We start from the raw sequence: 24,414 nt of genomic DNA on the forward strand, positions 1-24,414 counted from the left end.
CCAACATTAATGACTTGATATTATGACTTGAAATGATGGTGTAATTTTTCGTTCAGCGTTGGTGACCGGCGACGCGGAAAAGTATAGCGACTTCTACCGTGACTCTAAAGATCTTATCTTCAAAGAAGGGTAACACAAATTCACACACGCGTACAAAAGATTTTTTTACAAATTGGCATGAATATTTCAGATGGATCATAGCGATTGTCCTCCCGTTGGCTGCATTTTTATCGATATTGTGTCTGTTGCTATTGAGAGTCGCCGCGAGGCCCGTGGTTTACACGATAATAGCCTTGTTTTTCATAGGCCTCTTTGCACTTGTGATCACCTTGGGTTTTTTTCTGGCTTACCATCAGTCAAAATTATACATTACTTTGTTCGTCTTGTCAGTTCTGGTGCTGATCCTCTTGTTGTGGCTGTTCATCGTCAAGAACAAATTCATCCCGATGATCTGCGAAATCATTCGAGAGGCGTCCAAGCGAGTGTCATCCCAATCAATTCAAAATACGAATCGATTCTGAATTTCGTTTTGTTCTTTTAGAGCTACGCTGGCCTTTCCGTTGATGTTTTTTTACGCAATAGCCTACATTGTCGTAAGCGGGGGGTCTCTCACATTTACCGTCTGCTTGATCTTCTGGATCAAATCGATCGGCAGGGACGACTACTATCCAGGTCACTTGGTCCTCTGTCACCTCGTCAATGGCGTGGCTCTCGTCTGGATCCTCTGCCACATTTACGGATTTTTCAAGATCAGCGTGTCCGGTGCTTACGGCACCTGGTATTGGACCATGAACAAGAAGGAAGTGCCGAAATTCACCACATTGCGCTTCATCTACATCACCTTCAGGTACACCATAATTATCATCATATCGTCACAACGACGCTCGCACGCTAGAAATGGAATTCGAAGTCTGGAAATGTATTTATTCGTATAGATACCACATCGGCTCGACAGCTTTAGGCTCGGTGATGATAGTGGTGTGCACCATACTGCAGATCCTGCTTGCGTTTGTTTTATCGCCGCCCAAAGACGACGGGACTCCCAGTACTTGTCTGTGCAACTGCGGTTTGCATTGCTGCGACACCTCTATGTCCATCTTCAAGTCCGTCGTCGAGGCGGTCACCGACAAGGCTTACGTTCACATAGGGAATCACGGCACCGGCTTCATCGATGCGGCCCGAGAATCGTTCACTCTATTCAAAAGAAATTACGCGAAAATCGCCGTTCTCACGCAGGTAGACATTTATCTTTCCATAGTAAGTTTTAAAAATCAAACGTACGCACAATTATTAATTGAGGAAATTCTTTTTAATTCAAAGATCGTGGGACTATGGGGCATTTTTACTAGCGCAACGATCACAGCCTTGTCTTTTCTATTATTTTGGGGATTACTGCATACGCAATCGGTCAAATTAGAAGAAAGATTAGGCCTATTGACCTGTTTTTTGGTTTGCATCTACTTCACGGTCGATGCAATAGGTCTTTTACTGATGATAGCTACCGACACAATCTTCATGTGCGTTCTCGAAGATTACGAAATGAACGACGGCAGCTCGAGACCCTTCCACATGTCCAATAAATTAAAAGATCTAGTTCTCGAGAATAGACTGGAGTAAAATTTTCATCAAGCATACAAAATCTGCGTCACCCACGAGGAATGAAGTGGACTTTTTTTTTTAATTTTTCACCAAAAATTACTTGATTAAGAAAACATCTACTAGTCTATTTATTTGCTTATCCTTACATAAATACATACACTTATATTTCAGACAACCTGTACTGTAAAATTGTACTCTGTTCTTTGGGAACTTATTTTTGTTTTTTATCACATCATTGTAAATTTTCGTTCCTTTTATCTACTTTTCTTTTACTGAACTCCGCTGATAATGTTCAAAATAAAAGTGCGAACATTTTTAATGGATACATTTTACTTGCAATAAATTTTGATATAATAGTACAAAAGATGTTCATGAATTATTAATCCCTACATTCTGCTACAAAATGTATTTTTTTAAGTTCATTTTCAAGTCAACAGTTCGTTGCTAAAAATCTACCTTACATTTTTATCATTTTTAGGTCGATAAGTAAAAAAAAATGCAAGTTGCACATGCGTGCCTTAATAAAAAAAATTTTTTTTTAGTCGGAAAGTTAAGTTTCTCTGATTTTCACATATATCACGTATAGCAGAGACTGTAAATGAAAGCCGAGCTAGTTTTACGGCTGCGCTAGAGCGCTATAAAAATCCCATTTCCCTCCTTCGTGTGGGTATATTGTGTATAGATACGGCTTCGCATCGAGACCGCGTCGTACAGTTTCAAGTGTACAAAATGAACAATTGCGATATAGATTTATCCCCTGCGTTCTTATTGAAATTAATTGGACTTGGCTGCTCAAAGGCAATACGTTTGAGTGTACAAATAAGAACAAGAAAAAAATAAATAAGTAAAAATAAAAAGGCAAAATTGATACGGAGAAAAATTCAAAGTATCGGCTCCAGCTGGGTGTGCGACAGTTTCCAAGTGAAAGTCGCGCTGATACGCGGACGATGCGACTTATTTACGAGAGCTGATAAGATATTGCAAGCTCCGTGCAAGCTATTGTACTATACCTATATAATGTGAGTGTGTACTACGGAGCAGCAGCTACCTATATATAAGTGCCATGTAGCACATGGAAAAGTGGAGCATCGACGTTTCGAAAGACCTCAAAAAAGGTTCCATCTACGCTTGAGCTTCAACGTCCAGATGGGTTTTATTTTTCAATGAAATTCTCTTTTAATGCTTTTTTAGATTATTCATAGGAAAGAATCGAAGATGAGTTAATTCGGGAAGAGATTGTATTAGTATCTGCTCTCGCGAACGAGTACTGTGGGTTCATATAAATTTCAAGTATAGCGTTTCGTCTTGGATTTCAACGGAGACGAGTTCATTGGTTGAAAAGACGGTTAATTCGTGTCAATACTATTTGAAAAAACATAAATTTTACACTTCTCTTCTCGGTCCTGCTTCTTGCTTGAAACAAAACTAAAGACTGTGTTTTTTGTATATATTAATGTTTTTTTCTGAATAGTTAGAGTTAAAATCTAATTAATGTCTGTGAGATATACATATAATAGCATTAAAATTATAAATTTACGCATTCTAGAGTAATAGGGCCCCTCACGATGTGACAGAAAAAAAAATGTCAGGCAATTTATAAGGCAAAAGCGCTGAAATTGAAATCAAAAGAAACTCACCATAAAGCCAAACAGTAGTCTCGCGGATGGAGCGGCAGTAATGAACACCTGCTGATTGGCAGCTCTTCTTATTATGAGAAAAACACGATCGTCGTTGATGGAGGGCTGTGTACGGAGATGCGAGAGAAAACTCTTCTTTTGCGTCACCGGCAGCGACGACGACGACGGCGGCTGCGACAACGCGTCGTTGTTGACATATCACACGCAGGAAGGACTACCGCCTCGAGCGCAGCGACGTCGATCACACGACGAGGCTCATCGCGCGAACATCGCGAAAATCTCTCGTCTGTATGCAACCGCTGTCGCGAGAAAGTCCGAACTTTCGAATATGCTCCTGCGCCGGAGATCGTCGGCAGCTCTCTGTGCAGCTCGCGAGTTAGACTGTTCTGACGCTGTAGGCTACTCTTTTGGCGCACAGCTGCGAGGCAGCAGCGTCGAAAAGCACATATATATTACATACACACAATCCGCGAGAGCAGCACAGCTGATGTTGCACAGCTGGGCAGTGTGCGCGACGAGTACATCTGTATGTATATGTATGCTGGTGTCGGTACACTGCAAGCGCGCGGGAGCTTGCGCGCAAGCTTGGCCCCGAGCGAGCGCGCACGACGACGACGACGACGACTCGTGTTTTTGGGCCGCGCGCACCTCCGTGACTATGTGTGTTTGCCACCGCAAGCTGCCACAGAAATGAACTCGCGCGCGCACCCATCGCCGCGACGACAGACACGGAGAGCGAGTTCGAGAAGAGGAAAGAGGAAAAAATAGTGGGGTCGAGGTCAGGCCGTTGCGATTTACGCTCGCGAGCTTGTGTATTATATGGCTTAAGCTCGGATATCCTGCTTTCTCTCTCTCTCCCTCGAATGAGTTAGTAATGACCGATGAGGGGTAGGACTGGGCTGTGCTTTTGCCTGTTGACGATTTGTACACTCGCGCACACACCCGAGGCAGGCTGGTATAGGCGAATCTAGGGATACGGATTTTTACGATTCATCCAAGTAGCTCGCTGAAGGATTATTGTCGCGACTTTCATTCTCATAACGTTTTCTTTTTTCACTTTAATTTCTTCATTATTTACTTATATAGCTAGTTTTCTGTAAACAGATGTGTAAAAGTATGCACTCGGTATTGAGATGACGTTAGTATAATATTTCCATTTCCAATTTGGTCAAAAATTTAACAATGTCGTTATCGTAACGATGTTTACAGAATAATTATTTACTTCTGAGCAATTCATGAATTCATTCTATCAATATGATTCGATCCAAGTATCAGATTAATTTTTAGTGCAATTCATTAATTACGCTCCATAGCTACGCATAGCTCATTGTGAACAATTCAATTTGACTTTCAAATAAATAAAAAAACGTCTGACCAAGTCATTAGTTTGCATTCGTCTTTTTACTGCAGGCTTCAGGTTATGAAAAAATTCACAACAGCAATATTTAAAAGAACACTGATAAAATATACTCTTTATTAAAAAGTATAATGATTCGTTTTCGTGCGTTTTGTATAATGATTAGTAATATGTACACAATATTGAAAAAAAGCTTTTTCGCTGTCTTACGGAACGCTTTGATTCATTTGAATTTTATTAAAGAAAAAAAAAAAACAATTTACTGACTGTTAATTCAAAATTGAAGTCACAATGATATTGTAAATGGTAGTCAAATTGTCTTATTTCAAAAATACCTATGAAATTTTACAGATTTACAAGTTAAAATGTAAAAAAATTTTACATTATTATAGAAGACTATAAATAGATACCTTATTTATCTTAATTTATCTTTAACCCAGCTTTTAAAATATTTTAAATTTGTTTCATCTATATCATGACTTGCTGAATTAATAGCTAACATTCTTCCTTTGACACCCAATGTTTGGAGTTTGTTAAAAGTACTTTCACCCCACTGTAAAGGTACGACATTATCTTCTATTCCGTGTAGCATTAGTAGTTCTGGATACTTTGTGGAACTGTCAAATTTGAGAGACTAAAAAATATATGATTTAGTTAATTACTTTTGTTGCTAATTCAAGGATAACATCAGTTATATATTTTGTCATTACCTCATAAACCAATGACTTTTCACTCAAAAATGAAGATATGGCAACGCAACCACCTAAACCTCTTTTGAACCTGTAGGCTAAGTGTAGAGCCAAACACCCACCCATTGAAAAGCCTCCAATGATAATCCTGGATGGAGGAATTCCACCAGCAATTTCTCTATGAATTAGTTCAGAAGCTTTATTGCACATTATGTCAATAGAGTGCTTTAACTCTGGTGCATCAATTGATACATTCCTACGATCGAACCAGATATTGCTTGGCTGCAACAAAATTTTAAAATAAATTGAGCATAAAAATAACTGCTACGACAGAGAGCTATTAATTCTTCTTCAAAAATATTTGAATAATGAAATGCTCGAGTCAATTAATAGAAGCTCCATAATTTTGTTATCAACAAAACAAAACAAAATTACCAATCCTCCATTTGCGGTGTAAGTCTGAATTGGAGCAGTTGGGTATATAATTTTAATGTGAGGAAATCTGAGTTCTTTTCTGTTAAGGATGTCCAGCCATTGCTTAAAATCTTCTCCATTTCCACCTGATGTCAGAATGCAATCAGACGACGACACAAAGCCAAGTTGAGGAAAAAAACGAAAAAGAAGCGTTAGTATTGCAACAGAATTGTGAAAGATAATAGAAAATATGTCATATTTTATCAAAGAAATTCAGTGATGACAACAAAAAAGTGAGGAGGTTAGGTCGAGCCGGTTTACAGGTACAAGTTACGAACCTTTAATGCAACGACCTATATGTGCATTGGAGCAGGGTTCACTGCTATTAATTGCTCATGTAAACGCTTGCATTCACATAGCGCAAGTATGCATAGTGAAATTTCGAAAAAAAAAAAAAAAAGAAAAGGGGAGCTAGAGAATATACAGTGCCGGAAGACTCACCGGAACCATGAAAGAGTATGAGCGTGGCTGTGTTGGGTCGCTCGGACTTGACGATGTTTGCCCGTGGTATGTGTATACGAAGTGGAAAAACCTTCTCGTCGTCCACTTCGGTCATGGTTCCGTGGGCTGAGCTGGTCCTTCTTTCAGTCGAAATTCTGCCGAACGGGGCTGGCGCTGCCACGTATCAAAAAAAAATAAATAAAAACGGGATGGCTCCTCTCACTGATCGCACTCGCAGCTGACCGCTGTTTATACCCTGTTGAACGTCCTGTAATGCGTTCTCTCGTAAGTGTGCGTGAGTGTGTGTGAGAGCAGCTACGCCGATCTGCGAAAAGATAATATCCCTTTTGCGCGCAGCGCAGCAGTTTTTGCTGCTGCTGTTGCTGCTGCTGCTTCCCCGTGCAGCTATATATCTCTCCGAGAAGACAAAGTTGTTCTTTCGACTAACCGCTCTCTCTCTCTTTCTCTTTCTCTCTTTCTGTAGCTCGCGACTGTGCCGCGCTCGCCACACGCAGTATTATGATTGTGTTTATAATAAACAACGCCGCTGTCACTCCGCCGCTGCCCCTTCCAAAATTCGATGGTTCACGCGCGGCTGGCCTGCGATAAAAAAAAGAGTATAAAATTTTCACGAGGAAAAATTCAGCAATTTACACACACACACACACAGGGTTCATCTCTCAATGTTATAATGCACAGTAGCTGCAGCCTATAATGCGGTGCATATGCACTGTGTTGTGGGTACGGCAAGGCTCCACGCTATACTCTCGGACGACTCGAGAGGAGTTTCGTAACAAAAGCTATTGCAAACGATTGAATTGATCGAAGCTCGGTCGAAAGTCCGGGTTTTACGTGTATATAATGCAGCGCGTTTCTATTACATATACCAACCTAATCTACCATAAGTAAAACTGCTTGATTTTTTCTGCTACGTACTGTATAATACACGGCTGTACGTGGCGCGCTTAGCCAGCGCTGTCCGAGCTTTTGCTGCACCACCTAAAAATGCTATCAGCACTAATGGTAAGTACGCACGAGGTGCGGAGTGCAAAATCGGAGTTTGGACAAAAGGCATCAAATAACGTAGACGCACAAGCAGCTATCCAGCGTATACCTATATAGATGTAACGATTGGCAAGACAGGCGCAGCACAGCACAGCATAGTCAGCGGCGGCAGCAGCAGCAGCAGCAGCAGCAGCGACAGCAGGCCGACAGTGCATGTGTAGTGAGTACTGTGTACGTGCAGGGTATGAGTACGTGTGTTGGTGCACACATGAGATGGACAGACGCGAACAGTCGACTGGCTGCGCGCAGCAGCGACAATGACCAATCGTACGATTCGATGACCCCCGAACACGCTCGACGCCTATGCCTGACATTTTTTCTGCATGAATATACGTACTGCACTGCACGGCTAAAGGCGGCCTATACTTCACTATATGTATATATCGAGGTATATGCACACACCAAACTGACACACGATCTTATACGTGATATATATGTTGCATGCAAAATACATCGGTCGTACATATAACGTGAGACTTGAGACGAAAACTTGGCTTCTCGCTGGCGATTAATTTTTTTTTTTTTGCTTCTTTCAACGATGTTTCGGGGCAAGCGAGTCTGATCCCCTATTCCAACGAGATTTTGGAGTTTTTAAAGCGACTGCCTAGCTGGTGAAGAGTTTACAACAAAATATGCAAGCTCACCATGAATCGAAAGTTTGAATAACTCGAAATTTAATTCGAAGCTTTGTTCGATTCTTGGTTATTTATATTTTGAATTACAAAAGGCTGCTCTACGACGACTAGCCGAAGCTGCACGCGGGTAAGTTTCGTGTGACGTTTGTTTACGCAAAGGTACACAGTAGGTAAATTAATTAACAAGCCAATTTACTCGAGATAGTTTACCATTATAATAGCATAGCTTTACATTTTCACGGATTCATTCTGGAAAGTGAAGAGAAGGAAAAAATTCACGTTCACGTATGCACTCACACGCATTCGACCGGATACTACGATATATGCAAGTTATGTAACGAGCCTCGCATTGTGCACTGCGTTTTTGATCGTTATCGCGTTGATTATTTTCAGGTATAAAACCGATATTCGAAGATCGATATATTGGAACTGCAGAAGCATCGGCGGAGCAAAGGATAATGGAAACGAAGCAACGTCGCGATACGTAACCGGCTGCACTTGACTCGAATCGCGGCACTTTTTACCTGCCCGCAGGCAGCACGTGTTCGAACGAGCAGATTCACACGCGCAATTTTTTTTCGCTCAATAATGCATTACCTCGAATATATCACTCGTAAACGATGATCATTTTGGCACGAGGCGGGAGCGACTAGTATCACTTGTAGGAGTCAAGTCCGCACTGGTGAAAAAGTAACAACAGACTGACGACGAAGACGACGACGACGGACCCGCGCTGAATTATGCGACCAAGTTGTCTATCTCGGCGCGTATATACATCGCGTTATAGGCTATGGAGAAGCAATTGACAATCGCGCGCAGCACGTATTAACTGCAAGCAACAATGTCTAATGCGGCTCTGCATATGTACATTATGAAAGATTCTCGCTATACATGTATATGCGAGGCAGTGCCCTTCAAAGCTCGCTGAATATGTGGAACGACACTGGATATAGTGGATACTGCACTCGTGCACTAGGCTGTATACTCAGAACAGAGCTCATGTATTATTGTATGTTTTATAATTTGGATGTCGCTGTGTTATTTATTGACATGTTCTCGTTAAACTATAGGATATTAGAAGAGGTTCGCAATACTATGCGTGTCACGTGCATCAACGACGATGGTCAAGTTCAAACTCGTTGAAATGATGTATACCCGAAACGAGACGCCGTTGAGACTTTCAACTTAAAGTTTTTTATATCAAATTGCAGTTTGATTTCAGGATCAGTTATGCGCGCGATTGGCAAGAAAATTAGGAGTCATAAAAGTTCATTTTTACCCGGGCTTTCAGGCAACTCGAAATATATTCTCAACGTAAAATTTGAGATTTTTATATTTTATTATCAAAAATGTTAAGAAATTTTGACCTGGAAAGTTAAATTAGTTGAAACGAGCTTTTAACGTCGGTTAATTAATATTTATTTTGGTCCATGATTAAAATACATTGTAAATAGCTATTTTCAAAAGCTAAGAAAAATGAATAATATTTCAAAATTAGGCACAATAAACAACGGTGTACTTTAACATAGAGTTATTTTGATGAAACCGTTGTACTTATAAGAATATCACTCTTTTTTCTACTATTACGATTTCTTGTTACTGATCCTCGACTTCCCAATTGTGAGTAGAAATGGCAGTGGGTTTCGAGCTATATCCAAAATTATAATTGTTACTATCACGGCCATCATTTTCTTGTTGAAGTATTGTGGTTTCTATTAATTGTCTAAGCTCCCCCATCTTTTTCGACATCTCTTCATGCTTCTGTATCTGACTTGGGGTGAGCGTTTGAGCATTAAAAAAAAAGGCAGCCATCATACAGTCTTCGAATCGATTAGTTGCATCTAAATATGCTGTAACTATTTGTTTCATACATTCGTCATAGGGCGTTTGCGCTATCACACCAAGTACAGTCAACGCGTCGACTTCACTGTTACAAGTTGAAGGGATTTCGTCTGAAAATAAGCTTGAATCATCTTCGCTTGAACTTTTATCTGCTTCTCTGATATCATTTTTTTTCATTGTTTTATAATCACTAATAAGATGAACTTCCTGTCTCAATAAGTTTGAATAATTTTCGTCAACTTTGAATGAAACAGTTTTGCGAATCTTGATCGTTTTTCCAACATCTTTTGTCTTGGACAATTGAGAAACAAAAGATCTATTTTTCATGGTAAAAAAAGAAGTCAACTCGGTACAAGATCAAACTTGGCGAACTCGAGACGCGCACTCTGTGACTGCAGGATCGCAACTGGGCTTGTCGTTGATCGTAGCTCGATATCCTGTACCTGCCACTGGCAAAGACAAACTCGTGTTCACCGGTCCGGTCCGGCAGTCACCAGCGCCCAGTGATACACACGCACTGAACACTTCTGCCCTCTGTGTGGATTTTGAACACTAAAAGTAGCCGTCTTACCTCAGTTCGCATCTGATGCTGTTATTTGAAGTTACATTGATCTGCCAAATCTCATACGTACGATTTGCAAATGCGAAGCAGAATAATAATTTGAAATTATTTATTGCGATTCGTCAATAAGAATATAAAAATTTCTTTTAGTGTAGACAACTAAGAAAAGAGTGAGAAAATGTCGAAAAAATTAATCTCAAATAATCACATTGAGGTATCCAAATTCGATAATGAATTCTAACTTGTAATATCTTCTTATCAATCGTCACATTAGAATTAAAACAAATTCAACGCATGTTAAAGTAATCTTTTCAGTTTTCATCAGAAACGAAGCCGAAGTCGAAGCCCATTTAATACAAACCGCGCTCGTGTTCTGACGAATCAGAAGCAAAACAAAAAAAACATGTGTTCCACGACGTTTGATGGATTTCGCGCGAGGTGTGCGTCCAAAACAAAGGAGTAGCGCGTGACATCATTGCATTACTTTTCAGAAGGAGAGAGAGAAAGAAAAAAAAAGGAGAGTCCGAAATATGTGTCGTGTCGTTCGCACGTAAAATTCGGATATTCATACGGAGCTAATTTTAATAGGAATTTTAGCTGGACGATTCGCGCGCGACGACGCGAGTCGCACAGTTACTCGGGCACATAAATACAGGTATACAAGTGTCATGTGTTTGTGAAAAGGCCGGCTGACACGCAGAGGCCCGCGGACATAATATAGCTCTCGCAGATACACAAGACGCCGCCCGCCGCCGCCGCCGCCACGCATGTACACACACACACACACACACACACATAGTTCGGCGCGTAATATACGCTTTTACAAGGACAAAGTGACATGAGTAAGCGCGAGCTCAAGCAACAGTCAACTCGTGTTCGAAAATTCGTGTGCGGCTAAACGCTCGTCTATATTAGCTTCGTATCCTTCACTCGTCGCGCGAGCTCGCGTTGTTCTTGTTCTGTGATACACAGTGTTGTGTGTTGGTTCTGGTGCATCGTGCTCAAGCAATTGTGAACTTCTCGTCGACGGTGTGCAACGATCACGCAGAAGAAAAGTATACGGAGCAGCCATGCCCTTCAGGACAGGTGAGTTTCGCCGACATTTCGCATTTGATCGAGGATTATTACACGCATGCTGCGCGCTCGAGTGTGGTAAAATCGATTCACTGATCTACCGAATACGGAGTCTCGCGCGAAGCAACGTCTAAATAAGCAGTGCGGCATTAAGGCCGTGCAAAATCGGCGATTCGACGACTGTTCTGTTGTAATACCGTATATATGCGATAGCGTAGTACGCATCAACCGGCGCGCGCCAATTCGTCTGTCGAGGCCTGCGCAACGCGCGCCAGTTCCTCCGATACTCCGTACCCGTATCTCTGTATTACATATAGGTATATATACACAATGCTACAGCGGTGAACTATAACCTGAAAATCCTTCCCGAGAGTCTCGGCGATCCCCTCCATCGTAAGGCCGCGCACTGCACAGTGCACACAATCGCACACAAACAGCGCAAACGTCAAATTCACCTATTGTACATAGCTACATATATAGAGGCGTCGAGCGCGAGAAAGAGCTGAAAGATACATACGATACTAGTAGCCCTCTTGTGTGTAGTCGTCCTTGTGTTATGCACAAGCTCGCCATAGAGATGACTGCCGCACAACTACCCAAGGTGTGTGCATCGGCTCCTCGGTGTACACCAAGCTCTCGTTCTTGATCGTCGCGTATTTCATAATGAGAACTCGCCGTGATCACTCGAAAGTTAAATTGATCTAATTTTTCCCACGTCCGGACGATCGTTGAACTTTGAAAATCGTGTGTCAGGTAGAAAATTTTCGACTCCGAGTTGAAGAACTTCAGCTGTTTCTGCTGCTGCTGCTGCTGCCACTGCTGCCCACTGCTGTTGTTGTTGTCCTCGTAATTCATCGCGGAGAGCAATAACCCCTTGGGTGCAGCCCAAGAGAACTGGAGGAGCTCCTCTCTGGTAAAATTAGACTCCAATTTTCAATCAATATTATCCTATCACTAACGTTTTTCTGGCCCTTTCATTTTCTTATCATTTGCGCGATGATAATGTAATCTTGTGTTTTGATAATTTGACGTTTGTCAGCTGACGACTACGCCTTAGTGTCACTTTATCTCGTTGTCGAAAACATTGTTGCTTGCGAGGTAACGAATCACGTTAATTGCTATGAAAGCCTGTGACATAGAATAATAGTAAAGGGTAACGACATTTTTATAATGTTTCTCAATGATAAATAAAGTCAGAAATTTTTAAACAATTGTTTATGCCAGAGAATTAAAGGTTTACTAATATTGATTATCTAATAAAAAGTAGTGATATCTAATCTTTCTAATCATTTTTTTAATTAAGACCGACTGCATCAAGTGCCTTTTTTTTCTAAAACATAAACAATTGACTCGGATTTTGTTGTATCGCATTGCAATCATGCACATGATGATCGTGCTACTAAAAATGAGACATCGATCTTTTAATCCAGTCACTCCATTTTTCTCTTGGAATATTGCGAAACATCGTTTCCGAGAAAAATCGAGTATTCATATTCAAGATATTTAACTTCGGAATCGTCTGCGCGTGCTTCTTTTTGCCCACATCACGAATTGCTGTCCCGAGCGAACGCGAACACGCCGTTACGTGCGCCTGTATAAAATGCCAACAACGGAAATAAATGAAAAATATAAATAATAAAGGTAAAGATCGTGCGTTCGATCGCTTTTTGCTCCAAGGTATTTATCTGTCTACGTGAGCCACTCTCGTGGAGAAAGTTTTTACGTACGAACAATGATTTTGGTAGTTTTTTCGCCGCTATGTGTCCGTGTGAATTAAATGTTAGAAGCACGCAATGTACTCTGCAAACAACGTATTTAAAGTTTCAGGCGTTTCATGTTTAGGATGTGGGTGGCATTTTGGGCTGTGTTTCAGTTCCATGCGATACCCGAAACTCTGCAGTCAGCCCATTTTCTTGTCTCAATAAATTGCTGACTTTATAATATTTTATACATGAAAATATGCTAATTCTTAAAACTGAAAATTAAAGCCTTTGCAAATGATGGTCGACAGATCTATTAGTTATATCACATTTTTGATTTTAATTATCGCCAAAAATAATAATAAATAAAATAAAATAAAATAGATACGATCTGAAAGATATAATCGGAACTAAAACGACTTACACGACGAATGATTCACTGCAACGCGAACGGATAAGAGAAACTCGCGCTTGCATCGCTGCCTACTCATGTACGCATTCGAAATTTAAAATGGTATTTAACGCGTCGATAGAACCGAACTAATTCCGGTTTGAATCGTTGGCTGCTCGAGTATCGAAGATTCGCTCGATTCGATCCAGTTTTCCAGTGCGTTATCGCTCGAGCTGCTCGCTGACAGACTTCCGCGAGATATTTTTTTTTATTCAAATGCTCCGAGGCTTGACCGCGAAGTGTTTGTTCCACAGCCTTTACGACGAAGCGAAGAATGGTGCATAATTGAATAATATATACAATAGAATATAACGCGTAGAACTTGACGCAAGCTTTGCTCGGTTTTAAAATCGAACAATTATTGCATCGGTATAATTATTTTTTAATCGTCGATTGTTGAGCAAATTTTCTGCGAAATATTATTAATTTGATCATTATGTCGAGCTAAGATCTGCTCTACGTACATACACAGCGCGTGAAAAAACGATGGTTTGCAAAAGTGACACAGTCGCCCGAATGCCCGCGTATGAATCACGAGTCTTGCTGTATGAAAATACGTGTGTGTCAAAAGCAAACTTAACGTAAATAAGTATCGCGAGCCGATATCGCTTTACGAGCGATGAGAAGTATCGAGCTGAGTAATAGCTTGTCGCTAAATACACAAGTACATAGATCGTGCTACGTGCATAGTCCCACCTCTCGTAAAGTCCTTGCATCGATAGAAGCATCGAGCTTATCATCGAGCTTTACGCAATATCGAATTATGTACCGAACTGTCTGGATTGTCTTACTTTTCGTGTTCAAGTATGAGATCAGTTTCGCGACTTGTACATGAAATATTGCGCGCGCAAAGCAAACTCCGTCGTCCACCTAATGTACTATTTTTTTCAACCGAGCGACGTGAAAAAAAGTTCGTCGTATGTAGCCGGAACTTGAAAATTTTTGCGGCGATCCTCGTCGCAAACATATGCGATATTATAAGCGGGCGCGCGTTTTCTCGTTTTATGTATTGCGTCGTGTCCCGCGAGGTCAACGCTCCTTCCTACTCTCTTGAAAAAAAGGCGCACGGCGCACTGAATATGAACGGACTGTGCTGCTGCTGCTGCTGCCGCGAATTTATTATAAAATAGAGCTGCCCCCGCGTACTATTATATTCGTGCTGCTGTTGCCGCTGATGCGTGCGTGCGAGCCGCATATACATAAAGGCAGCTCGAAAGACTTATATTATAATAAAGTGCCGCGAGAGAGAGCCGCAATGTACGGCGCGTTCAAATGTCACTCGGCAACTGACGTCTATAGCGTTGCGCGAGTGCAGTAGCCAATGCGGTCGTATGCTAAGCACGCGCGTTGCGGTCTTTTCTCCGCCTAGCCGTCGTCGTCCTATGCAAAGTATCGGTCAAAGTAGGCCCGACATGTTATTTTAGGACTAACGTTTTGAGCGATGAAAACTTTGATGACGCACCGGAAAAAGTTGGAAATTCTGTTCATTTTTCATCGTGATTATTAACATTGTATAAGAGAACGACTGTCAAATTATAGAAGCATAGGTACTAGTAATCTATCGCAGTAATTGGGTAAAAATGTGCTGCTTGAATCTCATTACTCTCTCTCCCAACCTTTTCGTATCTTCGATGCCAGTGCATGTGCGTACGAGAGAGAGATGTATAGTAAATGTATGATTTGAATTTAAATCGAGCGCACTCGCTACTACGCCGAGGCCACTGCGCATGTGCGCGAGCGGCTATATAAGCCGGCGCGGCCGAGCGCTCGGGCTCATTCGCTCACTGACCGAGCTCGAGAGCGGAGCTCACGTGTTCTGTATTTCACTACTATTCTAGTGTGTTTATGATACCATCAATAAATAAAGAACTCAACTACGTGAATCGTGATTGTGGTGTATCTCAATTCCCTCCTTCCCAGAAACCTCAATTCCAGGAATTCGTGAAATAAACAGTAAAACTTTGGGGCGGGAATCAGTGGCCTCGAGGGAGAAGCAACTTCGTTCCCCGTACGCCGAGCAAATACACATGCAAATGGAGTTGGTTTGATATTCGCGTTCGCGAGTTTGACAGGAAGCACGAGAAAATCGAAAATCGTCGATATTATACGTGTACTTTAACCGAGGTCAAAAGCACGTCAAAAGTATATATGACATAATGGCTGATCGTTATAAGCTCGTCCGGAAGTCGAGGTACCACGTACATATATACGCACGCTTGCAGTTGTGCGCGCGAAAGAGAGAAGAGATATATATATATACAGTTGTCCGTGTATTATAAGCCGGAAACACATGTATAGTAGGCAGCACACACGAGTCAATGTTTATACGGATGAGCCCGATCTCTCTCTGTTTGTACGTCGAGTTTTCAAATCGCGCGCATAATATACATATTATAAGCGCACACATATAAAAAGCTCCGCGCTACAGCGCTGTGCCAGTTATAACAATGGCTCGAGCATATTATAAGCCCAGAGGCATGCGTGTGTGTATAAAATCATTCTAACGTCCAATGGTACACACGAGGTCTCCCGGTTGACAGTGTTCGAATGTGTGTCGCATTGGACGCGTTGCTGTGCTCCACCCTCGCGCGCCGCCGCCGCCGCGGCTTCGTCGTCGAGCGCGCCCGTGTTTCAGCGGCGGCGTTTACATATGCAAAAAGCCAGAAAGAGAGAAGAGAGACAGTGAGATAGAAAGCTTACATCGGTGTGTGTGTGTACGTGTGCGTCGTGTGTGTGTGTACAGTGCGAGCTGCGTGTGCGAAAGTGAGAGAGAAAAGGAGCGCGAGCAAAACTTAATACACACGGTTCGCAGTTCGCATGATTCGCTCGGCCTGCCAATGAATCAAACGCGCCTTTTATACACTCGCGAGTGCATCGAGTTTACCGCACAGTTTGGCTCCTGATTTGGAATTTTAATTTTTCTTAACGTTTGTATGGGCGAACGCGAGTGTTGCATATATACTTGAAAACGAGCATCTAGATCGCCGTCAAAACAGCTTCGTCTCCAGTAAAGCTCGAGCTTTTATATTCCACGAGTTTGCAAAGTATACGACGACGACTCAACGTGTAGACTCGGATCGTGAAATTCGAGCGAAGACCCGTCTAATTTTCGGTTTGTCAAACATCGCGAGTTATTATACACAAAAGTTCGTTGAGACACGGGCGCGATTCGCCGCGACGTCTCCCCTGTCAAAACTAATACGAAGATTCGCACGCGCGAACAAGTGGTTTATTTATACATAAGATTTATAAATTAACGGGGAACCGGACACGTTGATTTGACTGCGCGGAGTTTTGAGTTTCATTTTTCGTTCGGAAGAAAGTGCGCTATTATTATTCCTTTGGTTTAAGTGACCGAGTGGTCACTTGTCCATGCGGTAAAAACGTTTTTACTTAGATTTCGAGACTGTGGGCAAGCCGATTTGCATTTGCACGAGCGGGTGATGTATTATTAGACGTTTATTTCCATCGTTATCGGGATTTTTTACTCTCGCCTTTTTGGTATGCACTGTTTAAATAAGCATAACGTGTTACTGATACATTTGAATAACCATAAAAAGTGAAGCTAACGTAGAGAAAGGGGTTTTGATTATTTTCATTAAAAAATTGTTGTAACATTTTGTCGTTTTTTCCAAAATTGTTCATCACATTTTTTAGCAATACAAACATTCCATTGTTTGCTCATAATACTGTTTGTGCAAGATTTTGGTATGGACATTTTTTTTATTTTTACATTGTTTTTTGTAAATTCGCATATCTATTCTAATTTGTTAACTTGTCATAAAGGTTCCAACACACGTTTTTTTGTTCGGAAATAACTACCTCCACACTTGTAATCGATATTCAACTAATTGGTCAATGAAAATACTAGAATACGATATTGATTCATTTCATGTAGCATCTGTGACTAAAAATACTTGTAAAGTGCGACCTGTCATCAATTGGTGGAAATTGCGAAGTTAATTATAGTATCTATGAAAATGAGCAAAAATGCTAGTTCTTAAAGCGTAAAATCTCATAATAAAATGACTTCAAAATTGTGTAGGTAAAATTGTAAAATAATCAAGTCACTTTTCTCAACTGCTCTCGTAAAGTTGTATTACGATCTGATAAATCGCGAGAGCACTTGAATCGTGATCGAGCTTTATTTTGGTGCGCTTTTAGTGATCGAGCTTTATTTTGGTTCACTGCCAAAGTCGTCGCGCGTACATCTCGCGTACATCGTATGAGCAACTTACTGGAAAATCGTTAATGATAATTGTCTCGCGCGTAGAAAAAAAATCACTCCGGCACGCGCGTACGCACCTCGAGGATCTTGTGAAAAAAAAAAGGTGTCGATGTTTTTTTGGCTTCGCTCTTGCAGCTCGCTCGCGCTCGTGTATAATAATACGCTCGGGGCGTTCAGCAGTGCAGCAGCATCAACAGCAACTTTAAATAAATGCTCATTGCTCGGAACGAGCTGTTAATCAAATACACACGCCTGGTTACGCACGTAAACACGTACACATATACCGGCCAAATGGACGCATCAGGCTTAATGTTCTCTCAGACTGCAGAATGTAAGCATATCATTATCGCTCGTTATCATCGATGCTTTATTATATATATACATGTGTACATGACATATACAGCTTGGGCATATACTTGAATGTATACCGTGTATCGATGTATCGACAATTGACACTGATTCTCGGTTATTTGCGCACGAAGCGAGCCAAGATGAGAGATGGTTATAAGTCGATATCGTAAATTACATCGAGCGTTCATTGCTGAATGGATAGATAATATTTAGCCTAACGATACAGGTATAAAATCGAGAAACGCCGGCACAATCGTGACATTTTTAAAAGTCTGTCCGATAAGCTTGACTCGGAGCGAAGTTTCGAGTCCACACATATATACATACACGAAGCAAAATGTCAAGCTGCAATTTTCGTCAATTTGCAAGTCGTTGTCGCGCGAGAAAAAAAGCCGTGTGCAATATGCATACGCGAGCGCGCACGACTCCTCTCGAGTTGCATCTCTACTGCCCGAGTGCACATTGCGCAGCATACATGACGTTATAGATAAATCAGAGCTGCTAATTTAACCTTGTTTTCTGGCCCGCGTCTGCAGCCTTTCTCCGCGCTGTATAATACACGCGTGCATACATGGCATATAATGTATACCTATGTGGAGTAGCTGCGGCCGCGGAGATCGCAGCAACCAATCCTCGGTCTCGTCCTTGAAAGAAAGAGATACGCGCCTCCCGAATCCGTTCGTTATATTCATTTCTGCCGCCGCCACCGCTGCTACATATTATGTTTTCGTTTGTCCTCCGATGCTCTCTACATATATTACAGTATACATGTATGCGATCCCTCCCTCTCTTATACGCACCATCGCATACACACACACACATATAATATACAAACGAGAGTGGAGTCGATTTATCTATCTTTGTTTCCGGTGGATGCTGCTGTTGCTGCGATATAATGTACCACTACACGACTACCATATATATGCTGGCTACGCAAATTTGCCGATTGTTGTTGTGCGCGTCGGGCTGCTGTTGCTGCTCCTGCCTCCTTGCTGTTTGCCCTGCTGCTGCCGCTTCTTCTGCCTCTTCTTCTTCTTGTTCTTCTCCTGCGGCGCTGTACTCTCTTGTACGTCACGAATCACGAATCGTCGCCACCGATCCTCCACCACCACCAACACAGCGGTAAGTCGTTTTGTATTCTTTTTCATTTTATATATACACGTACATGTATACCTATACGACGATATATATATTCTTGCACACAAGCGCATATTTGTATCTCTGCGTTAAAGCCGGCCCCGTCGCGCTACCTATATAGCGCACGCATACCCGCGCGCATAAAATATCTTCGTGTGTAAGCAAGTTTCTCTCTTCTCTCTCTCTCTCTCTCTCTCTTTCGTTCTGTCTCTTTCGCGCGCGCGCCCCGGCAGTCGCCTCGATAAGGCCTTTTTCGAGCACTTTAGTTTCGCGCCGAATGCCTTAACTGCCGGACGCGACTGCGCGCGTGTGTTTCTGCTCCGTGTTCGTGTGTGTGCGTTGTGGCCCCGCATACAAGTGCATCGCGTACACGTACGGAGCGCAATCCTTTTTTTTTCTCTCTCTTTTTTTTGGTAACAGTGGGCCCCCACGCGCAAGTTTTGCTCCGTAGCCGCTGTATGCGCGCTCTGGTCCCGGAGGTGCACTTACGTAAGTGTGCGAGTTGATATTTCTTCATGCCCGCGAGACCATCGCGTATTGCAGGTCTTATGCATTACGTAGAGTGGCATAGTTAGTGCGAAAGTGCAATTTTTGTATTACATACCGGTTCGAATTTTCCTAAAAAAATTGTTTTTCTTTCGTTTATTTTTGCGTAACAGTGACTGTCGAAAGAAGCAGTTTGTGGTGCAGTGGTCATCGCGATCTTCGCCGCATTCTTCGAGATCGAACGACGAGGACGACGACGAGATAGACAGTCGATGTCGTGGATCGATGAATCCAAGCAGGACCAAAGCTCAGGGCCAATTGAATTTTATCTCTTCCTCCGATCTGAAACGAGACTCTATAATATAATTCGTTGAAGACGAAAATTTTCAAATCGGCTCTACGCTTGGCGCGCACGCTCGCGCGTGTGCCGCATCGGCTAAACGGAATTTCGCTTGGCTTGCGCAATCTCGATCGTATCGCGCGACTAAACGCTTAAGCGTGTGAGCGCGTGCGCGCGAACAACAATAAGCCGCGACGAATTATCGGTATCACATATTGTTCGCGTGTATAACGTGTACACGCAAAACACGTCGGGCGTTTGCGAACTTTCTTATTCTTCGCTTTTCATCGGTATTTATATGAAGAAAATACTGACCCATCGGGAATTCGCGACTGACGCGTGTTCTCTCTCTCTCTCTTTCGCGTGCACCTAATATCTCGAGAAAAGAATCGAGCCAAGGCATCGATTAGCGTCGTCGAGTGCATACACGGTGCAAATTTCCTCCCCCGCGAGCACAAATCTCGAGTGCGTGCACACACACACACACACACACGCGCAAACGTATGTAGTATAAGCACAAGTAGACCTGCGGTGTGCATACTGCATCGGCCGGACCACTGCGTAACATCGATACGTGGTACCTATAGAGAGATACGTGTCTGTATCGATATACTTGCCACGATCTCTCGTTCCCCCTGCACTGCGCACGCGACGCGCATCGTGCATATCTCTCGCGTCTCGAGTCTATATACGTACGTGTCTTCTTGTGTTATGCATATACCGCGTGCATTGCGTCGTATTAATTTCGCCTGAGTTGCACCGATCACTCGACTTGTTATTATTATAGGGTAAATTCAAGAGGAGAATATTCAAGTAAATGCGAGAGACGCGGTGAGACATTTTTGTACTTTCCTCGATCGAATCTGTTGAAAAATCTCGGTTGAAGCGCTGTAATAAGTGCATTAATTATCCGGCTGCGTCGCTCTTAATCGTCGTCGTCGTCGTCGGTCCGTCTTTATATCTTTGAAAGAAACTCTACTTCGCCATGACCATTACTCACAATGCACAATTCTTTCGAATGTAACGCAACTACGACGATTGGCTCGTTTTTCAGTGGTACTTTATCACGTGCAGTTTCTTAGTTCCTCTTTCTCTCTTCTTTGGTGCATTCGCAAGAAGAAGACGAAGAAGAAGCAGCAGCGTTATTGTGCGTGTGTATAGCGTTCAGTGACTTCTCCATGTACTTGCACGAGTGTGCGTGAACCGTATACTAACAGATTGCGCGCGCACTCGAGTGTCACTTTCTTTCAGGCGTCAAAGCTGCGCAGCGCGTGTGTACATATAATAAATTGGTAAATAAAGTGATTGCATCGTTGCCGGCCTCGACTGCGCGTATACTATATATACAACGCGCGCGCGTGTATATAGAGTGCGAATTTATTGCAACGCATATTATATTAGTGCAGCGAGCGAAAAATGAGCGAACCTGTTAAGATGTCCACGGCGCTGCCGAGCAGAGGCAGGCTCAATCCGGCCGTGCTCGCCGTTTACAATGTGCAATTGAAACATTCCGGCCCGGATCATCATCATCCGCATCATCATCATCCGCACCAGGTATTGTGACACACGCGGACAGTATTCGTGACTTATTAGAGAGGAGGGAAAAAAATCCCACAGTTTTTCATTTTATTGCCCGATTCGAAATTCATCGCTCAATAGGCCCAACGTATTATTACGATAATGTGTACGAGAAAATCGTTTTCTATACCATAATGCCTGGCCTATTACAGGCTCGTGAAAATTTGCAAGCGCCAAGGATTAGCAGCGAGCGCACGCGGCGTCTCGCCAGCCTTAACTTAGGCTTTAAGAGGCAGCAATTCGTATTGAAGATGATACCTATAAAACGTCGAATGAGTATATATACGCGGGCAGGGAGAAAAAAATTTTACTCGGAAACCGGTTGTTACGCGCGCTCTCGCTCCGTACCTATATATCCTCCGCTCCATACACCCCTTGTATTTCTTCTCTCTCTCTCTCTCTTTCTTTTTTTATATATATATATCCTTTAAATTTACTAGGGATTTACTCCTATTATTAAAGGATGTATTATAGATATGTGTGTCGAAACATCAATCTCCAAGACATTCGTATACGGCATCTCCTCAATAGCCACATGATATATAAACGTTTCTTTCTTTTTTTTTGGCCAAATAAATTATAGGTTGCACTATAATGTGTATCACATACTGTATACGTTACCATACTTATATGCCGTATCTTACCTGTATATAATACCGATACGTGACCCATACCGATATGGTCGGTGCTTTATTTTATTTTGATCCTTGCAGCTCTTTACTGCGCGCACGCGCGCATCGCAATGCATTCCAATCCAGCTGTGCGGTGCATCTCTCGGCATCGCGATTTTTTACCTCGAGATTCGCGCACTGTGCCTAGGGTCCGCGCACTAGCTTGGCTTATATACCTCGGCGCGCGCGTTTATGTATGTGCATAGCATATTTCTCGAGCACGAGCTCGATCGTCAATTTTCTCCATAAAGAAAAAAGAAGAAAAAAACGAAGACAGATTCACTCGAGGTCTTGCGAAAAATCCTCGAGATCTCTGCGGAGGAGAACCTTGTAAGGCAGTAATTAAACCATTTTCAAGTGCAGGCCGTGCGCATTGACGATCTCGAGCCTCGGTGCGCAAGTGAATATCAAGCTGTGCGCGCGCGCGCTTACGCGTTTTCTTAATTGGAGGTCGTTTATACGATACATGCTTAAAGTGTCTCTTTGTGCCTCTGTTTGTGTGTGTATACGTGCCGCAGTTCAATTAAAGCCAACGAACTCGACACATACTTGGAGAGTGGAAAAAAGGCAGAATAAAAATAAAGCGAAAAATCGCTGTAATGTGCTAAAAGCATATGTGTATACGACGACGCTCGTGGAAATATCCTGTGTGTCAGCAGCAGCAGCACAAACCGACTCGGTATACCAGTACAAGATCGCCAACAAGTGAATATATGTATGTTATATAGTAGCCGAGAGAGTGCAGTATACGACACTTCTTTCTTTTTCCTTGCGGGTATATCGAGCTTGCAACGAACCATCGATTCTTTACATTTATTATTGATCGCTCGTAAGAGACCGCGATCCTAGCTAATAAGGGACTCAATCGGAACAGGTATGTTTGCTCCGTTTCTCCGAGCACTCGAGTGCTTCGAGCAATTTGAGAATGAGAACCGAAGAAGGAACGAAGAGGGTAAAGATGTAGAAGATTAATAATCAAGATATATAAGAATATATTAAGTTATTAACGGCCAGCGATCTACGACTCCACTTCAAATTAGTGAGCTGAGTGCAAAGTTATCGCAAGAAATAATGTATAAAATTTATAACTAAATTCGAAACAAATCAAGAACGAGACGTGCAGATCGATTCATTCCAACCGATCCGAAAAACATTTCCGCGTTCGCTTTATCGAAGCTCTTTTCGCGATCGAAGAAACGAAAATCACTTCTTCTCCGACACTTACTTCTTGGCACGTATACTTGTACGTGTATACAGGACTCGAGCTGGCGAGTATTCGACCGCGGCTATTATCGTGCATGCCGCACTTCGGTGCGCGCCGTCGCATTCGCTCGCGTGCTCAAAGTCCGCGAAACTGATTTGAATAAGCTGTCGTAGCTGTCGGCTATCGGTAACGGCTCGCTTGCTCCGATCGTCCGCAGTCATTTCTGCACGTACGGACACCACCACCACCACCTACACACCTATATAAACTCAGGCACGTGAATACGTGCTGCTTGTTGGTATACACTTTCGAGAACGGACCAACAACAAACGTGAATGACAAGTTTCAGAGAGAGAGAGAGAGAGAGAGAGAGACAGATAGATAGAAGGAACAGCCAGCAAGAGCTAGAGCACAGTGTCTATATATTGCTGCTGCAATGGGTCGCATCGCACGATGAACTTAGGTAATTGGTATGCTATTGCAGCATAAAATTGTTTAGCAAAGCCCGAGCACACTGCGCTGTGGTGATTTAAATATTCCTCCTCTTCGGTATCTGCTGCTGCTGCCTTCGCGCATGCTTGTTTGTATAGTTTGCACTAATGAAGCCTTAATTGGATTAGGCATCGGGTGATGGCAGCCAAACCAGACCGCAGAGTGTCGCATAATTTATGCGCCAACTTGGATGTATTAAGAGAGAGGAGAGAAAGAGATAGAGAGAAGTTGCTCAATTTGGTACATTGATGTGCAATGCAGTATACAGAGAATTACCGATATAGATAAGGCATCTTTGTAACGATGTGTTGGCTTACGCACGTAGGATTATCGGATTATTGATCCGACAGTTGTCTGTTTCATTATGCTGCTGTTTTTTTAAAACTCTTTTAAAGATTTCG

General features: G+C 42.4%; 2 protein-coding genes across 5 annotated transcripts in view; one reads left to right on the forward strand and one right to left on the reverse strand.

The window, feature by feature from the left end:
• Positions 1–4,680: 4,680 nt before the first annotated feature.
• On the reverse strand, positions 4,681–8,610 carry LOC106648266 (lysophospholipase-like protein 1). 4 transcript variants are annotated; one of them, XM_014365018.2, is made up of 6 exons: positions 8,495–8,610; positions 6,198–6,797; positions 5,718–5,842; positions 5,304–5,564; positions 5,004–5,227; positions 4,681–4,928 (listed from the first exon to the last, which is right to left on the reverse strand). In XM_014365018.2, exons 2-5 carry the CDS (start codon positions 6,310–6,312, stop codon positions 5,009–5,011), a joined length of 720 nt encoding a protein of 239 aa, XP_014220504.1. In that variant the 5' UTR covers positions 6,313–6,797; positions 8,495–8,610; the 3' UTR covers positions 4,681–4,928; positions 5,004–5,008. The 4 variants fall into 4 exon arrangements, with proteins under 4 accessions (XP_014220504.1, XP_014220502.1, XP_014220503.1 ...); XM_014365016.2 differs by having other exon boundaries at positions 4,681–5,227; XM_014365017.2 differs by lacking the exon at positions 8,495–8,610 and adding an exon at positions 7,134–7,349 and having other exon boundaries at positions 4,681–5,227.
• A 1,767-nt stretch (positions 8,611–10,377) lies between these two features.
• Positions 10,378–24,414, forward strand: part of LOC106648427 (septin-7) — a 43,452-nt gene continuing 29,415 nt past the window's right edge. Inside the window, exons 1-2 of the mRNA XM_014365331.2 lie at positions 10,378–11,387; positions 11,715–11,716. Coding sequence (XP_014220817.1) covers positions 11,372–11,387; positions 11,715–11,716 — 18 coding nt within the window. The 5' untranslated portion in view covers positions 10,378–11,371. The remainder of the gene's footprint in view (positions 11,388–11,714; positions 11,717–24,414) is intronic.

This window comes from Trichogramma pretiosum, unplaced genomic scaffold (assembly GCF_000599845.2).
Source record: "Trichogramma pretiosum strain Unisexual culture from Peru unplaced genomic scaffold, Tpre_2.0 scaffold20, whole genome shotgun sequence".
Lineage (NCBI taxonomy): Eukaryota > Metazoa > Arthropoda > Insecta > Hymenoptera > Trichogrammatidae > Trichogramma > Trichogramma pretiosum.